The 25,868-nt window shown below is 37.6% G+C and overlaps 1 protein-coding gene and 1 pseudogene across 4 annotated transcripts in view; both read left to right on the top strand.

Annotated features, from left to right (window-relative positions):
* Window positions 1-25,868, top strand: part of EVI5 (ecotropic viral integration site 5) — a 294,360-nt gene that overhangs the window by 132,790 nt on the left and 135,702 nt on the right. For 2 of the 4 annotated variants that reach the window (XM_063625474.1, XM_063625475.1), the window contains 2 exons: window positions 33-65; window positions 619-765. The exons of 1 other annotated variant lie outside the window; for it this stretch is intronic. In XM_063625474.1, the coding sequence (XP_063481544.1) occupies window positions 33-65; window positions 619-765 (180 nt within the window). The remainder of the gene's footprint in view (window positions 1-32; window positions 66-618; window positions 766-25,868) is intronic. One more of the 4 variants, XM_063625476.1, reaches the window with a different exon arrangement.
* LOC134734098 (high mobility group protein B3-like) lies at window positions 20,712-21,569 on the top strand (annotated as a pseudogene).

Raw genomic sequence — 25,868 nt, 5'->3', positions numbered from 1 at the left:
TTATATTTCTATCTGAATTTTTCCTTTTGTAGGAAAGTGCTTCCTTGGCAGATAGATTGATACAGGTATAGTTTTTGTTTTGTTTTAGTTTTTTTAAACATCTTCTCTAACTTCTAAGGAAAGTCCTAAACCTTGAAATTCATATTTTAATGCATGCAATTTTACATGCGTTTTTCTAGAAATAATTTTTTGGGTGGTATATGTGAGTATAAATTTAATTTTTTATAACAAGGTGTTATCTTGGTTTATTTTTGCACGTTTTAAAGCTAACCTTACTTTTTAAAGTATTTATTTCAAAATGTCAATAAGTGGATTCTGTGAAATTAACTACTATTCATTGAAAATTTTAGTCCTGCATGTACAACTCAGTAATATTGCATGAATTAAATTTTTCTTGACTGAAAGAATTGTTCTTGTCAGGTGAATTTTTCATTTAGTTTTCAAAAATTTGCTGGAGCAATAACAAGCTGCTAGCTAATGATTGCCTAGGCTGTTCTATTCGCTGAGGTGACTTTTTTTTTTTTTTAACATGTCAGAGTAAATAACTAAACCTCACAAAGGCAGTCTTTCTTGAATCTATCCTAAATTGCTTTACACACAAAAAAATTATGTCCTAAGGGACAAGTGACAAGAGCCCAGGAGGCTGAGGAAAACTACCTCATAAAACGGGAGTTGGCCACCATCAAACAGCAGAGTGATGAGGCCACTGCTAAGCTGGAGCAAGCTGAAAATACCATCAGGAAGCTCCAGCACCAACAACAATGGGTAAGGAGTCTGGTAGTGCTTTTCTCACCTTTCTCATCCCTCTTCCTTTCAATCATTTTTTTTTTCATAGCACAGATTTTGTGCTGTTGTTTTAAATAATTTTGTTTTAGACTTTGAACTTTTAAATTATACAATTTTATGTTCTGTGATATTTAGGGGTCTTATTGTGGCCTAAGGACTCCTGTTCTAATTTTTTTTCTGTCTACATAGTTTTGTTAGAAATAGGTAATATTTTCTTTCCTTACACTGTGTTTTAAGTAATGGGAAATAAGCAGTGTATGTCAGAATTGCTTTTAAGTTTTTAGAAATCTGTTTTCATAATAGGTATCATTTTGCTAACAGTAATTTTTAAATCCCAACTTCAGCTAGTTTTTGTTCATTGTGCAGATGAAATATTATCCAGCATGCAGAATATATGCAATTATCTCATTTAAAGCTTCGACAATGTGGCAATTGTGTCTTACGAAATACTATTTCTTAGACTTCCTACCTCAAGACATTGAATTATGGGTTAAGGTGTATGCCTATATTTCAAAGGGAGAGAAATTGCAAAGATGAAAAAGATTAACCCTTTAAAAATTATCTTAATTAACCTAGGGTGTATTTCTAATTATCTTAACCAACCTAGGGTGTGTACTAAACGGCTACTAATTGTGCATCTAGCCTCAGGTATCTTTTGCAGCTTAGACATTTTCCATTGGCAAATTCAGACAAGGGTAATCTTAATCAGGAATATGAGGGTAAAAGAAAAGCCAACTGTTTATCTTTGAAAACATATTGTTTCTTGTTTTCAAGAAACAATATGTTTTCATCCTCAAGTAGGCACTAGATTGTAATAAGTAAGCAGGAAAAGTTGTTAATCCTGGAACTCTGTGCAGACCTGGAAGGCAAATAGAGTGACTGCAAAGTAGGACATTCTTTTTATTCAATAAAATTAAGAAACAGCATCATCATCTCGGTACAAAAAAATCAGAAAGAAAAATTGGCAATTGAAAGGGTCATAAACATCTTTTTTTTTTTCTGTTATTGAAGATTGCTAAGAAAAATGAATAGGAGAGTGACAAAATAATACTAAAAAGAAGGGAACTCATATTTTGCTCCACTTTTGTATGTAATGTCAATAATATCAAAGCATTAAAAAGAAAAAAACAATTGTGGAGTTATATTAGGAATTTACCTGAAATAAGTTACTTCAATGTGATTTTCTGAAGAAAACACAATAAGTATTGTTTGCATTTAGCATAAGCTACAGTCATAATACATTAGAATCATGAATTAAATTTTTTACATTGTTTTTCAAGTATTGAGACCTGTCGATAGATGTATATCAAAGGGCTAGAATGCTGGTTTATAGTGAAAAATTTAACTTGGTGAGCAAAAATGACCAGAATAAAGTGAATGAACACATTCGGATAGAAAGTGAACATCTGTTGCTCATTGTTTTAATTATAGCCTTCCAATATAACTTTATGAATTCTTCAAAGTTTCAGAATAAGGGTTTTAAATCTGTATTCCAGCAGGAGGTATTGAATTACCAATATAAGCATCCACGCCACTGCTCCCTACTGCCAAATAGTGGCAATTTATATGATATAAAGAGCTTTGGATTTTATTTATGTAACTAGATTCTAGTCCTGTTTTGCCAACTGTGTGATCTTGTATACTCAAAGACAGTTTTGTGTATGTGTGTGCTTTTTTCCCAAATGATTAAATAGGGCTAGACCTTCTCAGGTCTCTCTCTTTCACTTTTAAAATTAACTTCATCAAAGTATAATTTATATGTAATAAAATTCATCAAATATAGGTATGTAGCTTGATGTGTTGGAAATGTATATAGTTATGAAACACTATCACAATCAAAACAAATAATATTTCTATCGTTCGCTTTATGGTTCACCACCCCCCAACCCCAGCAACCTGTGTGCTTTCTTCACTATAGTTTTACCTCTTCTAGAATTTCAAATAAATAGAATTGTAAGGTATGTGACTTTTATGTCTGGCTTCTTTCACGTAGCATATCTATTCACTTTTTTGATGGTTTTTGAAAGTTTTATTTTTCATTGACACATCAAATCAGAGTAATTAGCTAACACATTGATTGCCTCAAACATTTATTTCTTTGTGGTGAGAACATTCAAAATCCCCTCTTCTAACTATTTGCAAATATACAATACATTATTGTTAACTATAGTCACTCTACTGTGCAATGTAACACCAGAATTTATTCTTCCTATCTAACTGTAACTCGTACCTGTTGACCATTCTCTTCCCATCACCATGTTCCCAGTTCCCGCCCTAGTCTCTAGTAACCACTATTCTATTCTTAGTTTCTATGAGATCAGCTTTTTTAGATTCCACATATGAGTGAGATCATGTGGTATTTGTCTTTCTGTGTCTGGCTTATTTCACTTAACATAATGTCCTCCAGGTTCATCCATGTTGTCACAAATGACAATTTCATTTTTTAAAATGGCTGAATAGTGTTATTTTTATACATTTAGGGGATCCAAGTGCATTTTGTTACATGGATATATTTCGTAGTAGTGGAGTCTGGGCTTATTAGTGTAACCATCAGCTGAATAGTATATATTGTATCCATGAGTTAATTTCTCATTCCTCACCCCTTCTCGCCCTGTTACCTTTCTGAGTCTCCAGTGTCTATTATTCTATGCTCTATGTCCATGTGTATACATTATTTATTTCTCATTTATAAGTGACAGTATGCAATATTTGACTTTCTGAGTTATTTTACTTAAGATAATATCCTCTAGTTTTATCCATGTTGCTGCAAAAGACATAATTTCATTCTTCTTAATGGGTGAGTAATATTTCATGGTGTATATACACACCATTTTTTCATATTCGGTCATCCGTCAGTGGATACTTAGGTTGATTCAATATCTTTGCTATTGTGAATAAATCTACAAGAAATATATGAGTACAGGTATCTTTGATACAATGATTTTTCCTTTGGGTAGATACCCAGTAGTAGGATTGCTGGACTGAATGGCAGTTCTGTTTTTAGTTCTTTGAGAAATCTCCATACAATTTGTCATAGAGGTTGTACTAATTTCCATTCCCACCAGTAGTGTATATGTGTCCTCCTTTTTCCACATCCTCACCAATATCTGTTATTTTCTGACTTTTTAATAGCCATTCTGACTGGTGTGAGATGGTATCTCATTGTGGTTTTAATTTTAATTTCTCTGATGATTAGTGATGTTGAGCATTTTTTTCATATGTTTGTTAGCCATTTGTATGTCTTCTTTTGAAAAACGTCTGTTCATGTCCTTTGCTCAGTTTTTAATGGAGTTTTTTTTTTTTCTTGTTGAGTTGTTTGAGTTCCTTGTAGATTCTGGATATTTGTCCTTTGTCTTACGTGTAGTTTGCAAATATTTTCTCCCATTGTGTAGGTTGTCTTTTCACTCTGTTGATTATTCCTTTTGCTGTGCAGAAGCTTTGTAGTTTAATTAAGTCCCATTTGTCTATTTTTGTTTTTGTTGCATTTGCTTTTGAGGTCTTAGTCATGAATTCTTTGCCTAGGCCAATGAGCGGATAGGTTCTTCCCAGGTTTTCTTCTAGGCTTTTTAAATTTCCAGGTCTTAAGTTTAAGTCTTTAATCCATATTTTTCTCCTTCTCTTTAATCCATCATGAGTTAATTTTGTAAATGATGAGAGATATGAATCCAATTTCATTCTTCTTCATATGGCTGTCTAATTTTCCCAGCACCATTTATTGAATAGGGTGTCCTTTTCTCGGTGTATGTTTCTATCAAGTTTGTTGAAGATCAGGAGGCTGTAGGTATGTGACTTTATTTCTGATTTTCTATTCTGTTTCTTTGATCTGTGTGTCTGTTTTTATACCAGTACCATGCCATTTTGGTTACTATAGCTTTGTAGTATAATTTGAAGTTAAGTAATGCAATACCTCCAGTATTGTTCTTTCTACCTAGGATTGCTTTGGCTGTTGTGAGTCTTTCTTGGTTTCATATGAATTAGGATTTTTTTTCCTAACTCTGTGAAAAAAGACATTGGTATTTTTATAGGAAATACATTGACTCTGTAGACTGCTTTAGACAGTATGGTCATTTTAATGATACTTATTCTTCCAATCCATAAGCATGGAATGTTTTTTCCATTTGTTTGTGTCATCCGCAATTTATTTCATCAGTATTTTGAAGTTTTCCTTGTAAAGATCTTTCAGCTCCTTGGTTAACTGTATTCCCAGGTATTTACATTTTTTTGTAGCTGTCGTCAGTGGAATTTACTTCTAGATTTGGATCTCAGCTTGATTGTTATTGGTGTACAGAAATGTTACTGATTCTGTTCATTGGTTTTATGAAACTTTAATGAATTCTTTTATCAAATCTAAGAGCCTTTTGGAGGAATCTCTAGGGTTTTCTAGGTATAAGATCGTAACATCAGCAAACAGATAATTTGACTTCCTCTTTTCCAATTTGAGTATCTTTCATTTCTTTCTCTTTCCTGGTTGCCCTGGCTAAGACTGTTAGTACTATGTTGAATAAGAGTGGTGAAAGTAAGCATCCTTGTCTTGTTCCAGATCTTAGAGGAGTGCTTTCAACTTTTCCTCATTCATTATGATGTTGGCTGTGGGTTTGTTGTATATGGTTTTTATTATTTTCAGGTATATTCCTTCAATGCCTATGATATGGCTTGGATCTCCCAGATTTCATGTTGAGATGTAATCCTCATTGTTGGAGGTGGTACCTGGTGGGATGTGTTTGGATCATGGGGGCAAAGACCTCATGGCTTGGTGCTGTCCTCATGTGAGTGAGTCCTTGTGAAATCAGATTGTTTAAGACTGTGTGGCAACCCCCTCCCCTACTCTCTCTTGCTCCCACTCTCACTGTGTGACATACCTCCTCCTGCTTCGCCTTCCTCCACGAGTAAAAGCCTTCCCAGAAGTAAATGCCAGTGCCATGCTTCCTGTACAGCTTGCAGAACCATGACCCAATTAAACTTCTTTTCTTTATAAATTACCCAGCCTCAGGTATTTCTTTATAACAATGCAAGGAGAACCTAGATTTTTTAGGTTTTTTTTTGTTTGTTTGTTTGAAACAGGATCTTGCTCTGTCACCTAGGCTGGAGTACAGTGGCACAGTCATGGCTCACTGCAGCCTCAACCTCCCAGGTTCAAGTGATCCTCCTGCTTTAGCCTCCTGAGTAGCTGGGACTACAAGCACTCACCACCATGCCTCACTAATTTTTGAATTTTTTGTAGAGATGGATTTTTGCCATGTTACCCAGGCTGGCCTTGAACTCCAGGGCTCAAGCGATCCACCTGCTTTGGCCTCTCAAAGTGCTGGGATTACAGGAATGAGCCGATGTACCTGGTGTATGTTTGGTTTTGGTTTTTGTTTGGTTGGGTTTTTTTTTGTTTTTAATCATGAAGGGATGCTGAATTTTATCAAGTGCTTTCTTTGCATCTGTTGAGATGATCATACGGTTTTTGTTTTTAGTTCTGTTTTTGTGGTGAATCACAGTTATTGATTGATTTATGTTGAACCATCTTTGCATCCCTGCAGTATAACCCACTTGATTGTGGTATATTATCTTTATGATGTGCTGCTGGATTTGGTTTGCTAGGATCTTGTTGAGGATTTTTGCATCTGTGTTCATTAGAGATATTGGTCTGTAGTTTTCGTTATTTTTGTGGGTCCTACCCTGGTATCAAGGCGATGCCGGCTTCATAGAATGAGTTAAGGAAGAGTGCCTCCTTGATGTTTTTTGGAAGAATTTCAGGAGAATTGGTACTAGTTCTTCATTATATGTATGGTAGAATTTGGCTGTGAATTCATCTGATCCTGGGCTTCTTGTTCTTGTTGGGAGATTTGTTATTACTGATTTAATTGCACTACTCATTATTAGTCTTTTTGGGATTTCTGTCTCTTTCTAGTTCAGCCTTAGAAAGTTTTATTCTTCCAGGGATTTATCCCTTTCTTCTAGGTTTTCTAGTGTGAGTGTAGAGATGTTCATAGTAGTCTCTGTTCTTTTGTATTTCTGTGGTATCAGTTGTAATGTCTCCTTTTTCATTTCTGATCACTTGGTTATTTGGGTCTTCTCTCTTTTCTTGGTTATTGAGCAGTATATTGATTTTGTTTATTTTTTTCAAAGAACCCACTTTTCATTTCTTTGATCCTTAGTATTTTTGTTGTTGTTGTTCTCAATTTCATTTAGTTCTGCTATGGTCTTTGTTATTTCCGTTCTTCTGCTTGCTTTGGGTTCTTGTTTTTCTAGTTCTTGAGGTACGATGCCAGGTTGTTAATTTGTGATCCTTCTGGTTTTTTTATTTAGGCATATAATGCTGCAAACTTCCCACTTGGTGCTGCTTTTGCTATATCCCAGAGGTTTTTATATGTTGTGTCTCCATGTTCATTTGTTTCAAACAATTTTTAGATTTCTATTTTAATTTTGTTGCTGACCCAAAGATGATTTGGGAGCAGGCGAATTTTTATGTATTTGTTTAGTTTTGAGAGTTCTTCTTGGAATCAATTTCTAGTTACATTCTACTGTGGTCCAAGAAGATACTTGATATGATTTTGATTTTTGAAAATTTATTGAGACTTGTTTCATGGGCTAAAATATGGTCTGCCTTAGAGAACATTTCATGTGCTGATGAGAAGAATGTTTATTCTGTAGTTGTTGAATAGAATATTCTATAAATGTCTATTAGAGTCCAATTTATGTCCAGTATTTCTTTGTTGATTTCCTGTCTCAGTGATCTTTAATGCTGTCATTGGGGTGTTGAAGTCCTTCTCTATTATTGTTTTGCTGTCTCTTTTCTTAGATAGAGTAGTTTTTCTTTGGTTTTCTTTTTATTTATTTTTGTTTCCAAGGCACTTTCTCAGGATGTCCTGAGAACATGTGCCCCAGTAGTAGTTGTCTTATGAATCTGGGTACCTCCTATATCAGGTACATATACATTTAGGATTGTTACATCTTCCCATTGACTTTATCCCATTACCATTTTAAAATGACCTTCTTTGTCTTTTTTTACTGTTGTTGATTTAAAGTCTGTTTTATCTGATATAAATATAGTACTCCTGCTTGCTTTTGGTTTCTGTTGGTGTGGGATATAATTTCCTATCCTTTTTCCTTCAGTCTTTGTTAAGTGGGTTTCTTGTAAGCAGCATATTACTGGATCATCCTTTTCATAAGACCTGTAAGTTTTATACTTTTGTCTGTTTTTATGATGTTGAGTATTGACCTTTTGTTTACATGTTTAGAACTCACTTGAACATTTCTTGTAAGGCTGGTCTAATGGTGATGAATTCTGTTAGCATTTGCTTGTCTGGGAAAGACTTTTTCTCCTTCATTTATGAAGCTTGTTCTAGCAGGATAAAAAATTCCTGGTTGACAGGTTTTTTTTTTTCTTTAGTAAGTCTGAAAATGGGATTGTGATTTTTTTTCTGGCTTGTAAAGTTTCTGCCAGTTCTGTCCACTGTTAGTCTGAGGGGATTTCCTTTACTGGTGATTAGACACCTTTCTCTTGCTGATTTTAGGATTTTTTTTTTCCTTCATGTTGTCATTAGTCTGATGACTATGTGTTGGTGAAGTCCTTCTTGCACTGTATTTTCCTAGAGTTCTCTTAGCATCTTCTATTTGGATGTCTAAATCTCTAGCAAGATTAGGGAGTTTTCCTCAATTACTTCCTCAGATAGGTTTTCCAAACTTTTTGCCTTTTCTTTCTTTTTTTTTTTTTTTTTTTTTTTCTTGAGACAGAGTCTCACTCTGTCGCCCAGGCTGGAGTGCAGTGGCGCAATCTCGGCTCACTGCAAGCTCCGCCTCCCGGGCTCACGCCATTCTCCTGCCTCAGCCTCTCCGAGTAGCTGGGACTACAGGTGCCCGCCACCACGCCCAGCTAATTTTTTGTATTTTTAGTAGAGACGGGGTTTCACTGTGGTCTCGATCTCCTGACCTTGTGATCCTCCTGCCACGGCCTCCCAAAGTGCTGGGATTACAAGTGTGAGCCACCGCGCCCGGCTACTTTTTGCCTTTTCTTCTCCCTCAGGAATACCTATGACTTGTAGGTTTAGACATTTTATATAACCTCTATACTTCTCAAAGGCTTTGTTCATTTTTGAAAATTATTTTTTATTTTTGTCTGACTGGACTAATTCAATAGACCTGTCTTTAAGCTCCAAGATTCTTTTTTCTGCTGGGTTTAGTCTACTTTTAAAGCTTTTACCTGTATTTTATAATTTCTTCGATGAATTTTTCATTTACAGACTTGATTTTCAGATTTCTTGGTGTTGATTTTCAGCTTTCTCTTAGATCTCATTGAGCTTCTTGGAAATCAGTATTTTTAATTCTTTATATGGTATTTCAGAGATTTCATTTTGGTTAGAATCTGTTGCTAGAGATTTAGTGTGATCTTTTGAGGGTGTCATAACACTGTTTTTATACTTCCAGAATTGTTTGGCTGTTTCCTTCTCATATGGAGAAACTATCTTTTCTTCTTATTTTTGAATTTACTTTCCCTTGGACAGGAATTTTTTTCCTCTGAAGGATATAACTATAATGTATGTTCTGGGTGCTTCCTTGGCAGAAACTCTGTATGAGTTCTTTGAATATAGATAGCCTTTGTGTGGTGGTTTTCTCAAATGCTAGTTGTAGTAGTAGTGTACTGGCTGTGTGAGCAGTATCACAGCTTCCTGCAGGGCTGGGATGGCAGAAGTCTCAAGAATCTTATCTCATTTCCCAGCACTGTGCACTTGTGTCAGCAGATTTTCTGTTGGGTTGTGCATTTCAACCTCCAGGACAGTAGGTGGTGGTTGTGGGTAAGAGCTTGCTGCAACAGAAGCAGATGGGCAGGTGCTTGATCTTTGTTTGATGGGGGAAGTTCTTTGTTGCTTCAGGCAATGGGCTGGGCTGTGGAATGTACAGTAGCCTGAGCTCTCTGCTCACCCCCTAGCAGGGGACAAGTCAGGGCAGAGATGGACAGCCAAGCCTGCCCTTGGATTCCCCAGTGATGAGCACAAGCAGCAGCCCTGAGTGGGGGCGGCAGGGAAGCTCCTGGTAAGTATACTGAAGTCTCTGCAGAGAGGCAGGGAGCCACCCCAGTTCCATAGCACAGGCAGGCAGGAATGTAATCTCTCTCCCTGTCATGCCCCTGTCCCCATACTCAGAACACTCAAATTGGTCAGACACCACTGTCTATCTCCAGGCTGCAATGTACCTGAGAGCCGTAAAAATTGACTGCCCCATGGCTTACTGCCAGAATGTCTTTGTTTTGGAGTCTTCTTCCTCAGTCCAAAACACACAGCTTTTTGGCTCTCCTCTTCCTTGCAGGAACGCTGCTGCTCTGTATGGAGAGGGGGAGGGGGTCCTACCATTTGCACAAGCTTAGATATGGTGGACTGATTGCCAGTAAGACCACAGTCACCCCTGTCTGCCCCAGAAAGTGTGTCCTCTGACGCACCCATGCCAGTTTCCTGTGGGATCAGCCATGGCTATGCCTACAGCAGTAGGGGTAGGGAGGAGTCCCCATCTCCATGCCTGGGTCTGAGCAGTCACACCAGGTTGGCCCCTAGGATGAAATCATACTTGCAAAGCCTTGTAGAGCCAAGCACAGTGCCCACATCCTTGCTGGAGGCAGCGGAGTCACTCATAGTCCACAGATGGTGAGCTCTTGGGCACAGGAAAGTATGTGTTCTGGTTTCCTTTGTCTCAGTGGGTGCTCCCTTGGCGTGCAATACTTGTTCTTCTCTTTGGGGCAGCACTTGCTGAGGAACCCTGCAGCTCCCTGGGTCCAGCCATCCCTTTGCTGCTGCCACAATCTGAGCAGATGCCAGGGAATGTCTATGGGGCTCTGGTGATGTGGAGACACAAAGGCTGAGGTTCCCTGAGCAGGGTACAGACCGCTGATGGCTGTACTCCCAGTATAGCACCCTATCGCTGCCGCTCAAGTCCGGGGGTGGAGTGAGCAACCCAGTGCAAGTTGGTAATCTGGTGCAGTGCCCTCAAGAAGTCCCCAAATCACTGCACACACCAGTATTTGGCTTTCCAGGGGTAGAGGTAGAGGAGCTCTCCAACAGTTCAGATACCAGTGGTTTGTCACAGGTTAAAGAGGAGCCCAAACACTCCCGACTACACTTTTAACTAGATACCAAATCCCTCGAGGTTCCTAGCTGATCTCTGCCAGCCTCTTGCTTCCTTCTTTTTCTGTGCCCCAGCTTCTTCTCATGAGTTCTCTACTAGCCTCCAGCATTCTCTGGATAGTCTATTCACATATGGTTATTCACTTCTAACTTTGGTTCTTCTTTCTGAAGAGAACTGGCTTTGGACACCTCTAGTCATTCATCTTGAACCCTGTCCCCAAGAATAGTATTTGATTGTGCATACATACCACATTTCCCTTATCCATTTGTCTGTTGATGGATATTTAGGTTGATTCCGTATCTTAGCTTTTGTGAGTAGCATTGCAATAAATGTGGGAGCACAGATACCTCTTCAACATACTGATTTTATTTCTTTTGGAGCCAGCAGTGGGATTGCTGGATCTGACTTTTTTCATTGTGATAAAAATATACAACCTAAAATTTACCATTTAAGTGTACAGTTCAGTGTCATTAAGTACATTTATAATATTGTGCAGCCATCTCCACTGTTCATTTATAGAACCTTTTCATTGTCTGAAACAGAAGCTCTGTATCTAGTAACAATAATCTTTTCCCATCTTCCCAGCCTCTGGTAACGTCTATTCTACTTTCTGTCTCTATGAATTTGCCTATTCTGGGTAGCTCATTTAAGTGGAATCACACAATATGTGTCCTTTTGTGTGTGGCTTATTGCAGTAAGCATGATGTTTTCAAAGTCCATCATTGTTGTAACAGGTATCAGAATCTCATTCATTTTTATGGCTGATAAAATCCCATAGTATGTATATACTACATTTGGTTCATCCATTTGTTTGTTGATGGACATTTGGGTTATTTCTGCGTTTCAGCTATTGTGGATAATGTTGCTATGAACATTGCCCTATAAGTATCTGTTTAAATTCCTGCTCTTAGAAAAACTGGAAACTCTAAAAAGCAGAGCGCCTCTCCTCCTCCAAAGGAACGCAGTTCCTCACCAGCAACGGAACAAAGCTGGACGGAGAATGACTGACGAGTTGAGAGAAGACGGCTTCAGATGATCAAACTACTCCGAGCTACAGGAGGAAATTCAAACCAATAGCAAAGAAGTTAAGAACTTTGAAAAAAATTAGACAAATGTATAAAATGACCAACGCAGAGAAGTGCTTAAAGGAGCTGATGGAGCTGAAAGCCGAGTTTCGAGAACTACGTGAAGACTGCAGAAGCCTCAGTAGCCGATGCGATCAACTGGAAGAAAGGGTATCAGTGATGGAAGATGAAATGAATGAAATGAAACAAGAAGAGAAGTTTAGAGAAAAAAGAATAAAAAGAAATGAACAAAGCCTCCAAGAAATATGGGACTATGTGAAAAGACCAAACCTACATCTGATTGGTGTATCTGAAAGTGACAGGGAGAATGGAACCAAGTTGGAAAATACTCTGCAAGATATTATCCAGGAGGACTTCCCCAATCTAGCAAGGCAGGCCAACATTCACATTCAGGAAATACAGAGAACGCCACAAAGATACTCCTCGAGAAGAGCAACTCCAAGACACATAATTGTCAGATTCAACAAAGTTGAAATGAAGGATAAAATGTTAAGGGCAGCCAGAGAGAAAGGTCGGGTTACTCACAAAGGGAAGCCCATCAGACTAACAGCTGATCTCTCGGCAGAAACCCTACAAGCCAGAAGAGATGGGGGCCAATATTCAACATTCTTAAAGAAAAGAATTTTCAACCCAGAATTTCATATCCAGCCAATCTGAGCTTCATAAGTGAAGGAGAAATAAAATCCTTTACAGACAAGCAAACGCTGAGAGATTTTGTCACCACCAGGCCTGCCCTAAAAGAGCTCCTGAAGGAAGCACTAAACATGGAAAGGAACAACCGTTACCAGCCACTGCAAAAACATGCCAAATTGTAAAGACCATCGAGGCTAGGAAGAAACTGCATCAACTAACCGGCAAAATAACCAGCTAACATCATAATGACAAAATCAAATCCACACATAACAGTATTAACTTTAAATGTAAACGGGCTAAATGCTCCAATTAAAAGACACAGACTGGCAAAATGGATAAGGAGTCAAGACCCATCAGTGTGCTGTATTCAGGAAACCCATCTCACGTGCAGAGACACACATAGGCTCAAAAGAAAGGGATGGAGGAAGATCTACCAAGCAAATGGAAAACAAAAAAAGGCAGGGGTTGCAATCCTAGTCTCTGATAAAATAGATTTTAAACCAACAAAGATCAAAAGAGACAAAGAAGGCCATTACATAATGGTAAAGGGATGAATTCAACAAGAAGAGCTAACTATCCTAAATATATATGCACCCAATACAGGAGCACCCAGATTCATAAAGCAAGTCCCTAGAGACCTACAAAGAGACTTAGACTCCCACACAATAATAATGAGAGATTTTAACACCCCACTGTCAACATTAGACAGATCAACGAGACAGAAAGTTAACAAGGATACCCAGAAATTGAACTCAGCTCTGCACCAAGCAGACCTAATAGACATCTACAGAACTCTCCACCCCAAATCAACAGAATGTACATTCTTTTCAGCACCACACCACACCTATTCCAAAATTGGCCACATAGTTGGAAGTAAAGCACTGCTCAGCAAATGTAAAAGAACAGAAATTATAACAAAGTGTCTCTCAGACCACAGTGCAATCAAACTAGAACTCAGGATTAAGAAACTCACTCAAAACTGCTCAACTATTTGGAAACTGAACAACCTGCTCCTGAATGACTACTGGGTACATAACAAAATGAAGGCAGAAATTAAGATGTTCTTTGAAACCAACGAGAACAAAGACACAACATACCAGAATCTCTGGGACACATTCAAAGCAGTGTGTAGAGGGAAATTTATAGCACTAAATGCCCACAAGAGAAAGCAGGAAAGATCCAAAATTGACACCCTAACATCACAATGAAAAGAACTAGAAAAGCAAGAGCAAACACATTCAAAAGCTAGCAGAAGGCAAGAAATAACTAAAATCAGAGCAGAACTGAAGGAAATAGAGACACAAAAAACCCTTCAAAAAATTAATGAATCCAGGAACTGGTTTTTTGAAAGATCAACAAAATTGATAGACCACTATCAAGACTAATAAAGAAGAAAAGAGAGAAGAATCAAATAGACTCAATAAAAAATGATACAGGGGATATCAGCACCAATCCCACAGAAATACAATCTACCATCAGAGAATACTACAAACACCTCTACGCAAATAAACTAGAAAATCTAGAAGAAATGGATAAATTTCTCGACAAATACACCCTCCCAAGACTAAACCAGGAAGAAGTTGAATCTCTGAATAGACCAATAACAGGCTCTGAAATTGTGGCAATAATCAATAGCTTACCAACCAAAAAGAGTCCAGGACCTGATGGATTCACAGCTGAATTCTACCAGAGGTACAAGGAGGAACTGGTACCATTCCTTCTGAAACTATTCCAATCAATAGAAAAAGAGGGAATCCTCCCGAACACATTTTATGAGGCCAGCATCATCCTGATACCAAAGCCCAGCAGAGACACAACCAGAAAAGAGAATTTCAGACCAATATCCTTGATGAACATTGATGCAAAAATCCTCAATAAAATACTGGCAAACCGAATCCAGCAGCACATCGAAAAGCTTATCCACCATGATCAAGTGGGCTTCATCCTGGGATGCAAGGCTGGTTCAACATATGCAAATCAATAAATGTAATCCAGCATATAAACAGAACCAAAGACAAAAACCACATGATTATCTCAATAGATGCAGAAAAGGCCTTTGACAAAATTCAACAACCCTTCATGCTGAAAACTCTCAATGAGTTCAGTATTGATGGGACATATCTCAAAATAATAAGAGCTATCTATGACAAACCCACAGCCAATATCATACTGAATGGGCAAAAACTGGAAGCATTCCCTTTGAAAACTGGCACAAGACAGGGATGCCCTCTCTCACCACCCCTATTCAACATATTGTTGGAAGTTCTGGCCAGGGCAATCAGGCAGGAGAAGGAAATAAAGGGCATTCAATTAGGAAATGAGGAAGTCAAATTGTCCCTGTTTGCAGATGGCATGATTGTATATCTAGAAAACCCCATTGCCTCAGCCCAAAATCTCCTTAAGCTGATAAGCAACTTCAGTAAAGTCTCAGGATACAAAATCAATGTGCAAAAATCACAAGCATTCTTATACACCAATAACAGACAAACAGAGAGCCAAATCATGAGTGAATTCCCATTCACAATTGCTTCAAAGAGAATAAAATACCTAGGAATCCAACTTACAAGGGATGTGAAGGACCTCTTCAAGGAGAACTACAAACCACTGCTCAGTGAAATAAAAGAGGATACAAACAAATGGAAGAACATTCCATGCTCATGGATAGGAAGAATCAATATCGTGAAAATGGCCATACTGCCCAAGGTAATTTATAGATTCCATGCCATCCCTATCAAGCTACCAATGACTTTCTTCACAGAATTGGAAAAAACTACTTTTAAGTTCATATGGCAGCAAAAAAGAGCCCGCATCGCCAAGTCAATCCTAAGCCAAAAGAAAAAAGCTGGAGGCATCACGCTACCTGACTTCAAACTATACTACGAGGCTACAGTAACCAAAACAGCATGGTACTGGTACCAAAACAGAGACATAGATCAATGGAACAGAACAGAGCCCTCAGAAATAACGCTGCATATCTACAACTATCTGATCTTTGACAAACCTGACAAAAACAAGAAATGGGATAAGGATTCCCTATTTAATAAATGGTGCTGGGAAAACTGGCTAGCCAGATATAGAAAGCTGAAACTGGATCCCTTCCTTACACCTTATATAAAAATTAATTCAAGATGGATTAAAGACTGACATGTTAGACCTAAAACCATAAAAACCCTAGAAGAAAACCTAGGCAATACCATTCAGGACATAGTCATGGGCAAGGGCTTCATGTCTAAAACACCAAAAGCAATGGCAACAAAAGCCAAAATTGACAAATGGGATCTAGTTAAACTAAAGAGCTTCTGCACAGCAAAAGAAACTACCATCAGAGTGAACAGGCAACCTACAAAATAGGAGAAAATTTTTGCAACCCACTCATCTGACAAAGGGCTAATATCCAAAATTCTACAATGAACTCAAACAAATTTACAAGAAAAAAACAAACAACCCTATCAAAAAGTGGGCGAAGGACATGAACAGACATTTCTCAAAAGAAGACATTTATGCAGCCAAAAAACACATGAAAAAATGCTCATCATCACTGGCCATCAGAGAAATGCAAATCAAAACCACAATGAGATACCATCTCACACCAGTTAGAATGGCCATCATTAAAAAGTCAGGAAACAACAGGTGCTGGAGAGGATGTGGAGAAATAGGAACACTTTTACACTGTTGGTGGGACTGTAAACTAGTTCAACCATTGTGGAAGTCAGTGTGGCGATTCCTCAGGGATCTCGAACTAGAAATACCATTTGACCCAGCCATCCCATTACTGGGTATATACCCAAAGGACTATAAATCATGCTGCTATAAAGACACATGCACACGTATGTTTATTGTGGTACTATTCACAATAGCAAAGACTTGGAACCAACCCAAATGTCCATCAGTGATGGACTGGATTAAGAAAATGTGGCACATATACCACCATGGAATACTATGCAGCCATAAAAAATGATGAGTTCATGCCCTTTGTAGGGACATGGATGAAACTGGAAGCCATCATTCTCAGTAAAGTATCGCAAGGACAAAAAACCAAACACCGCATGTTCTCATTCATAGGTGAGAATTGAACAATGAGAACACATGAACACAGGAAGGGGAACATCACACTCCGGGGACTGTTGTGAGGTGGGGGGAGGGACAGCATAAGGAGATATACCTTATGCTAAATGATGAGTTAATGGGTGCAGCACACCAACATGGCACATGGATACATATGTAACAAACTTGCACATTGTGCACACGTACCCTAAAACTTAAAGTATAATAATAATAATAAAATTCCTGCTCTCAATTCTTTTAAGCATATACCTAGAAGTGGAGTTGCTGGATCATATGTAATTTTATGTTTAATTTTTTGAGGTTGTGTCAGACTTTTCTATAGTAACTGTACCACTTTCCATTCCCACAAGCAGTGTACAAGGGTTCCAATTTCTTAGTATCCTTGCCAACTGTTGTTATTTTCTGTTTTTTGTTTGTTAAGTAATAGCTATCCTAGTAGGTGTGGGGTAGGATCTCATTGTGGCTCAAATCTTTTTTTAACTTTAAAATTCTTTCAATGCAAAGACTATATCAAATAGACATTTAAATAGTTATTTTTTGACCCAGATTTTGTTTACAGTTCCTCTCTTTCTCCTTTTCTCCAAATATAAGTGTGGCCAATTTAGTCATGGGAAAGATAACTTATTCCTTTATTCTGTAATTTATTATAAATATATCAGGTTCAATTTGTGTCAACACCTTGTATTTTCCTTAGTCCTATATGTGGTAATCTTATAATGGAATGAACTTATTCATATATTTATTTGAAAACTAATGTGCAAAGTATTGTCTTAAGTGCAGAGGTTACAATAATAGTAAACAAGAAAAATGAAGACTGCTATTATGTGAAGTGTTCTAGTTGGGGAGACACATTAAGCAAATACCATTTCAGGTGGTAATAAGGTGATGAAGAAAAATAAAAATAAAGCAGAGGAGAGGTGGTTTGTGCAGGTGCTACTGTAGGTAAGCTAGTTTTGGAGAGCTTCCCTGAGGAGCTAACATTTGACCAGTGACTCAGTGATATGAAGATGGAAACTATTTGAAGATCTGGGAAGAAACATTCCAGATAGAACATACACCTAGTAGAAAGGTCTTTATCAAGGAATAAGTTTGTGGTTTTCAAGGAACAGTGAAATGTATATTTATAAACCCTAGGGAAACCACCTAAAATTTTTTTAGAGAAAAATATATAATTAGGTAGCAAATAACAGAGATAAAATTGAGTAATTTAAGAAATTATTTAGTCAGGAAAAAGAAAAAAGGAACAACAAGTAAGTGGATCAGATAGAAAATTTGGAAGATTATAGATTTTATTCCAACCATATCAATAATTGTATTAAATGTAAGTATTTTAAATATACCAATTGTAAGATTGGATAAAAAGTTAAAACATATCTATAAGAAACTTGCTTTAAATACAAAGATCTTGTTAGGTTAAAAGTAAAAGAATGTGCCAGCAATGAATAACTAGAGAAGGAAATTAAGAAAAAAACGTCGATTCACAGTAGCTTCCAAAAGAATAAAATGCATAAGAATAAATTTAACCAAGAAGGTAAAGACTTGTACTCTGAAAACTTGTACTCTGAAAAAAAGAATGTTTACTCATTTGTCAGAATAAAGAAGACATAAATAAATGAAAATCTATCTTATATTTGTATATTGGAAGTCTTAATGTTAAGATGTCAGTACTACCCAAAATCACCTACAGATTCAATCCTATCAAACCTATCAAAATTCCCATGGACTTTTGCAGAAATGCAAAAGCTGATCTTAAAATTAACATGGAATTGCAAGCGGCCTTGAATAGCCAAACAATCTTGAAAAAAAAAGAACAAAGTTGGAGGACTCACAATTTCTGATTTGAAAACTTAATACAAAGCTAGAATAGTCAGAGTAGTACTGGCATAAGGATAGACACATAAATTAATGGAATAGAATTGAGAGTCCAGAAATAAACCCATACATCTATGGCCAGTTGGTTTTCCACAAGGATGCTAAGAACATTCAATGAGGAACGAATAGTCTCTTCAACAAATGATGCTGGGAAAACTGGATATTCTCCTGCTAAAGAATGAAATTAGACTCCTAACACATACTGTATTCAAAAATTAACTAAAAATATTCTATAGATTTTACAGTTTTGTTTTAGACAGGGTCTTTCTCTGTCGCCAGCCTGGAGTGTAAGGGCACAATCAGCTCATTGCAGGCTTAACCTCCAGGGGTCAAATGATCCTCTCACCTCAACCTCCCGAGTAGCTGGGACTACAGGCGCATGCCACCATGCCCAGCTAATTTCCATATTTTTTAATGGAGGTGGGGTTTTGCCTTGTTGCCCAGGCTGGCCTCACGCTGAACTCAAGCGATTTGCCTGCCTCAGCCTCCCAAAGTGCTGAGATTACAAGCATGAGCCACTGTGCCCAGCCAACTTTATGATTTAAAAATAACATGTTTATGTTTTTAAAGCCATAAAACCCTGAGAAGAATACATAGAGATAAATCTTTATGACCTTGGATTTGTCAGTGGTTTTAGATATTGGTTCTTAGGCACCAAAGGCATGAGCAACAAAAGATAAACTGGACTTCATTTAAATGAAAACTTTTGTGCATCAAAGGAGATTACGAAAGTGAAAAGGCAACCTGTAGAATGGTAGAAAATATTTGCAAGTTTTGTAGCTGATAAGGATCTACCACCCAGAATATATCATGAACTCTTACAACTCAACAACAAAAAGACAACCCAGTTATAAAATGGGCAAAAGACTTGAGTGGACTTTTCTCCAAAGAAGATATGCAGATGGCCAAAAAGCAAATGATTTTCATGAGGGAAATGCAGAGCAAAACCATGATGAGGTGCCTCTTCACATCCATTATAATGGATGGCTATAATTTTTTAAAAAACATGTTGGCAATGAGGTGGAAAAGTTGAAACCCTCATACTTTTTTTTTGGTAGGAATATAAAATAAAATGTAAAGCTGCTGTGGAAAACAGTTTGGCAGTTCCTCAAAAAGTTAAGCATAGAATTATCATGGTACCCTGCTATTCAACTCAGAGGTATGTACCCCAAATAAGAGAATGCTTGTACTCAAACAAGTATGTGTATACACGTTTGTAGCAGCAGCATTCACAGAAAAGTGGACACAACCCAAAATCCCTCAATGGGTGAATGGATAAACAAATTGTCGTATACACACAATGGAATATTATTCAGCCATAAAAAGGAATTAAGTACTAATATATGGTATAAAGTAGATAAACTTCCAAAACCTTAAGCTAAGTGAAAAAAGCCAGACCCAAAAGACCACATATTGTATGATTCCATTTATAGGAAATATATAGAATAGATAAATCTAAAGAGAATAGAACACAGATTAGTGGTTTCCAGAAGGTGGTAGTGGGGGAAGATAAGATGAGAAACTGCTTAATAGGTAAGGGGTTTTACTTTAGAATGATGGAAATGATATGGAACTAGATATGGATGGTCATACAACATTCTTAATGTACTATAAGACACTGAATTGTTCACTTTATTTTTATTTATTTATTTATTTTTTTGAGACTGAGTCTCGCTCTGTAGCCCAGGATGGAGTGCAGTGGTGTGATCTCCGCTCACTGCAAGCTCCACCTCCTGGGTTCACGCCATTCTCCTGCCTCAGCCTCCCGAGTAGCTGGGACTAAGGCACCCGCCACCATGCCCGGCTAATTTTTTGTTGTTGTTGTATTTTTTTAGTAGAGATGGGGTTTCACCGTGTTAGCCAGGATGGTCTCGATCTCCTGACCTTGTAATCCGCCCGCCTCGGCCTCCCAAAGTGCTGGGATTACAGGCACGATCCACTGCGCCCAGCCACTTTAAAATGGTTATTTGAGGCCAGGCATGGTGGCTCATGCCTGTAATCCCAGCACTTTGAGAGGCTGAGATGGGCAGATCACTTGAGGCCAGGAGTTTGAGACCAGCTTGGCCAACATGGTGAAACCTCATCTCTACTAAGAATACAAAATTTAGCCGGGCATGGTGGTGCATGGTGGGCTAGTAATCCCAGCTATTTAGGAGGCTGAGGCATGAGAATCACTTGAACCCAGGAGGTCGAGTTTGCAGTGAGCTGAGATTGTGCCACTGCACTCCAGCCTGGGCAACAGGGAGAAATTCTATACCCCCCACCCCCCAAAAAATGTTATTGACCCCCTACCTCCCCTCCAAGCACCCTTCCTGCCCCCTTCACCTTCCCTCTTGCTAGGTGACCAGGAAGGAAGAAGCAATTTAGTCAGGATGGCTAAAGGTGATCCCAAGAAACCAGAGGGAAAGGTGTCTGCTTATTCCTTCTTTGTGCAGACATGCAGAGAAGAACATAAGAAAAACCCAGAGGTCTCTGTCAATTTTGCAGAATTTTCCAAGAAGTGCTCTGAGAGGTGGAAGACAGTGTCTGGCAAAGAGAATCCTAAATGTGATGAAATGACAAAGGCAGATAAAGTATGCAATGCTTGGAAGATGAAGGATTGTGAACCAGTTAAGTGAGGCAAGAAGGACCTTCATGTCTCCAAAAGGCCACTGTCTGGATTCTTCCTGCACTGTTCAGAATTTCACCCCAAGATCAAATCCACAAACCCTGGCATCTTTATTAGAGATGTAGCAAAAAAGCTGGGTGAGATGTGGGATAACTTAAGTGTCAGTGAAAAGCAGCCTTGCATCACTAAGACAGTGAAGCTGAGGGAGAAATACGAGAAGGATGTTGCTGACTTTAATAGCAAGTCTGGTGCAAAGGGTCCTGCTTAAAGTTCCTTGGAAAAAGGTGGAAGAAGAAGTCAAAGAAGATGCGAGGAAGAAGAGGAGAAGGAGGAAGAGAAAGAAGAAGGTGATGAATAAAAAACTGTTTATCTGTCTCCTTGTGAATACCTTAGAGTAGGGGAGGGCCATAATTGACACATCTGTTGTTTGAGAAATGTCTCTTGCCCTCATTAGGTTTAATTACAGAATTCGATCACAATCATATTGCAGTCTGTCAGAGTGCTCTAAAAATTGTCAGTGGTTTGCCTGAAGTGGTCATGTGTGTCTGGAACACTCTGAAATTGTATCAAAGTTGTACATATTTCCAAACATCCCCAAAACGAAAAGATAATCTCGTATTTTTCTCACTCTATGCACTTTGCTGTTGGTGCGACAAAGCATTTAAAGATATTTCTGACATTTTTAAAAACATTTGTAAGGTAGTATTAACTATATGGTTATTGGCTAGAAATCCTATTATCAACTGTACATATATATAGTTTATAAGAAGAACAAAACAACCAAGACAAACTCTTGGTGCTCGTTTCTTGGCACTGAGCCTGTGGGGGACAATGCCTTTTGGAGGGGTCGTAGCTGAGAGTGTGCACTGTGAGGCTAGTCCTGTTTCCCCTGCAATATTCATCCATTTAGCTTCAGCTTGTCTTGTTTCTACAAACGGTAATATAACATTCTTCTACCATTCTTAGCTGTGGACAAAGAGGGGTCAGCTGGCCTGAGAAGTGTTTGGATTTTTTTAGTTAAGCGCATTGTCTTTAAACTTTTTGAACAACCTGTAGAACTACTGTCAGCAAAGTAAAGAGCCACTGCATCAATGAAAGTTCAAGAAAGAACCTTCTGTACTTAAATGTGATTTTCAGTGTTCTGGGTTTTTTTTGTATGTTTAGAATGCTGAAATGTTTTTGAAATTAAATAGTATTAAAAATGATTTTAGAATTTTGCTTCAATAAATTGTTTTTAAAAAGACTAAATAAATGATCATATAAAGCTCAAACAAACATGACACATTTGAGTGCTTGCAGTAGAAGACGAGTTTATGGGAGAACATGTAAAGTCCCAGTGCTAGAACCCATTGGTGAGGGTCAGATTAGAACCAGCAACAAGTGATCTGGTTTGCAGGAGGAACCTGGGAGGATTAGGAGATTCACTCAGGGCTGGGGTTGGGCATGTCTTGATCAGAGTTGTGGTTACCTTGAGACTTATAAAGGAGAATGCAACGTGAAGTGAAGCAGAGCAGGTTGGTGGCAGCAAGAGAAGTGAGTTGCAACAGATTATCAGACCAATGTGCTATAGCCCAAAGGCAAGGGGATTTAGACATGAGACATTAATTTGGAGTATCAGCATTTACTAGATTAATGGGAGAGCAGCTTGGACAAGGATGAATATGGGGGCTATTACCCACAGCTAAGATTTGATAGGATTTGGGGATGTGATATTTGGATAGGATAGCTCAATTTAATGTGCCAGAGTAGAGCAGACATAAGGTTCTTTATGTTCCTCTAGTTAGAAATAAGGTTGGTCCCAAAATATCAGTGAATATGAGCCTGTAGGTAGGGGTGAAGTAGTCCCAGTTGCAAAGATTAGAAATTGCAGCGGCCAAAGTAGGTTGCTGTGTAGCTATTGGAAATGTGTAGAGCTTGATAGCTAATGACAGTGACTTTCCCCCACAGTGGACTTCTAGGAGTGAAGGATCAAGATAGTCTGCCTATAATTATTGGACATAACATTTTAATTACAACTGGAAAAAAATTAAAAGGATGAGAAAGATATAATATGGAAATCTAAGCAAAAGAAAGCCTGGAGTGTCTGCATTAGTATCATAGACAAGGTGGACTTTAGAACAAGGAATAGCACCAAGAGAAAGAGGACTATCTATAATGATAGTTCACCAAGAAGACATAACAATCTTATTTAAGATTGTATGTGTTTAGGAATGTATGTCACCTAATATATGTATGCTAACAGGAACATTAACCTGAACTGATAGAACTGAAAGGTAGAGTGAACAAGTTCAAGTCTTCGACATCCCTGTCTCAGTAATTGATGAAGCAAGTAGGTAGCAGAAGACCTGAACAGTACTATCATCCAACCTGCCCTGATAGATATTTATGGAACACTGTACCTAATAACAGCAGAATACATATCCTTTCAAACATACATGGAAGATTTATGAAGATAGAACATATTCTGGGCCTTAAAAGGAACTTTATCAAATTTGAAATAATTGAAATCATACAAAGGATCTTCTCTGACTCTAATAGCATTCAATTAGAAATTAATAATAGGTATCTGGAAATCCTCTAATATTTGGAAATTAAACAATACATTTTTACCCATGGGTCAAAGAGGAAGTCTAAAAGGAAATTAGAACATTTTAATTAAATGAAAATGAAGACACAATGTCTAAAAATTTGTGGGACACATCTAATGCAGTGCTTAGTGGAAAATGTATTAAGTGCTTATAATATTAAGTGTAAAATGTATTCAGTGCTTATTAGGCAAGTCAGTAAGCCTCAAACCAATAATCTAAGCTTCCACCTTAATAAACTAGACATATAAAGCAAATTCAAGCTAACCAAGCAGAATGGACAAATAATAAAAAGAGTAGAAATCAGTTAAATTGAAAATAAAAGTAGAGAAAATTTGTCAAACGAAAAGCTGGTTTCTTGAAATGATCAGTAAAGTTGACAGATCTGTGTCCAGACTGTTGGAGGAAACAACCAATGTCAGGAATGACATTAACTTTTTACAGGTGTGGCCCAGTTGTCTTACTTTATATTCTAGATTTGTCTAATTCCTTCCTCATGGTATCATTGTATTTCTTGTAAACTAGACTCAGTTAGACATTTAGATTATAGATGATGTTGTAAACTTCTTTTTGCTTTAAATCAGGAAGGCACGTGATATAAATTGTGCCCACTATTAGTGATGCTGAGTTTGATTTCCATGCTAGGTTTGGTTATCCCAGACTCTCTCCCTTGTAAAAGCTATGATTTCATGTTTGCCACTGTTAAGTCATCTGTTGGAAATATTTTTGTACCAAATAACTATCTTGTTCTCCATCCACCTTTTACCTAGTAGTTTTACCCTCCACAAATGATCTTTATGGAATCAATTATTACATTAGGTTTCCAGAATGGTGATTTTCATATTCTCTCATTTTTCTACATTTATTAGTTATAAACAAGAATCTTTCTCTTTTTTCTTTTAATATTTCTAGCTTCCTCTGACTCACTATGAACTCCTTTATGTTGCTCCAGATTTACTGACTTTTGTTCAATATGTCATATAATTCTTCATAGTTTCAATGCTGTTGGTACAGTGATATGCTATATAGTTATCTTACAATAGAATATTAAACTTCGGAGCAGCAGTTTTTTTAAAAGGTAAAGTTTATTTTTAACTAATTTTGTGTATTGGCATTATTTAACAAGTGTTTCTGCAGTTGCCAGTTATAGAATGATTGTCTTTAGTAGGTCACTGCTTCCGTTTTACACTGGCATTTGATAGTTTGAACCTAATATTGTTAGTTTTCAAAAATGGTTGAAGGACAGGCACAGTGACTCATGCCTGTAACCATAGCACTTTGGGAGAGAAGATGAGAGGATTGCTTGAGGCCAGGAGTTCAAGACCAGCGACATAGCAGGACCCTGTCTCTACAAGAAATAAAAAAAATTAGCCAAGCATGGTGGCACATGTCTGTAAGTCCTAGCTACTGGGGAGGCTGAGGTGGGAGGATCGCTTGAGTGATCATTGATGATGCCACTGCACTCCAGATTGGATGACAGAGCAAGACCCTATCTCTTTAAAAAAAAAAAAAAGATTGAGTTAATTTATTATTGAATTTGTATTTAGTGCACTAAATAAATCAAGTAAATAATTTAAGTATAAGATCAAATTGAGATATACATTAAACTTTCCATTTAAGTATTTTACATGCTCCATGTGAGTTTTTCCAAGAAGCCCCTAGATGTAGAAATCCTCCAGTGATATTTCATACAGTTGCACATCTGACTCTTGCTAATGTGGGGTATAACAAATGTGTTTATGTTGGACAACTTTTCCTGATGAGACCAACTGTCTGAGTCTAGCTTTATCCGTTTAAAAGCTTTGTGACCTACCTATGACTGCTTATCATTAAGTTATTTTTACTATGCAGTTTTATCCAGCTGTTATTGGTCTTACCATTCAGATATTTTTATTATGCAGTTTAGTTCATCATAAATAAGGAGGAATTTGAGTTAAAAGCTGCTGAATGCTGAAATGACTGCCGTTTGAAGTTATTGGGACCTTCATACTAGGAAGTACCTAATGGGAGGCTAGACAGGATTTCTTCTGACCTTCCCTCCCTGTTCTATAATTCTAGAGAGAACATCAAAGAATTATGTAGGACTTCTAAGAACCAAGGATTTGATATGAAGAATATAAACCCATCTTACCT

Source organism: Symphalangus syndactylus, chromosome 12, assembly GCF_028878055.3.
Source record: "Symphalangus syndactylus isolate Jambi chromosome 12, NHGRI_mSymSyn1-v2.1_pri, whole genome shotgun sequence".
In the NCBI taxonomy this organism is placed as follows: Eukaryota; Metazoa; Chordata; class Mammalia; order Primates; family Hylobatidae; genus Symphalangus; species Symphalangus syndactylus.
This window is presented reverse-complemented; position numbering and strand designations above follow the sequence as displayed.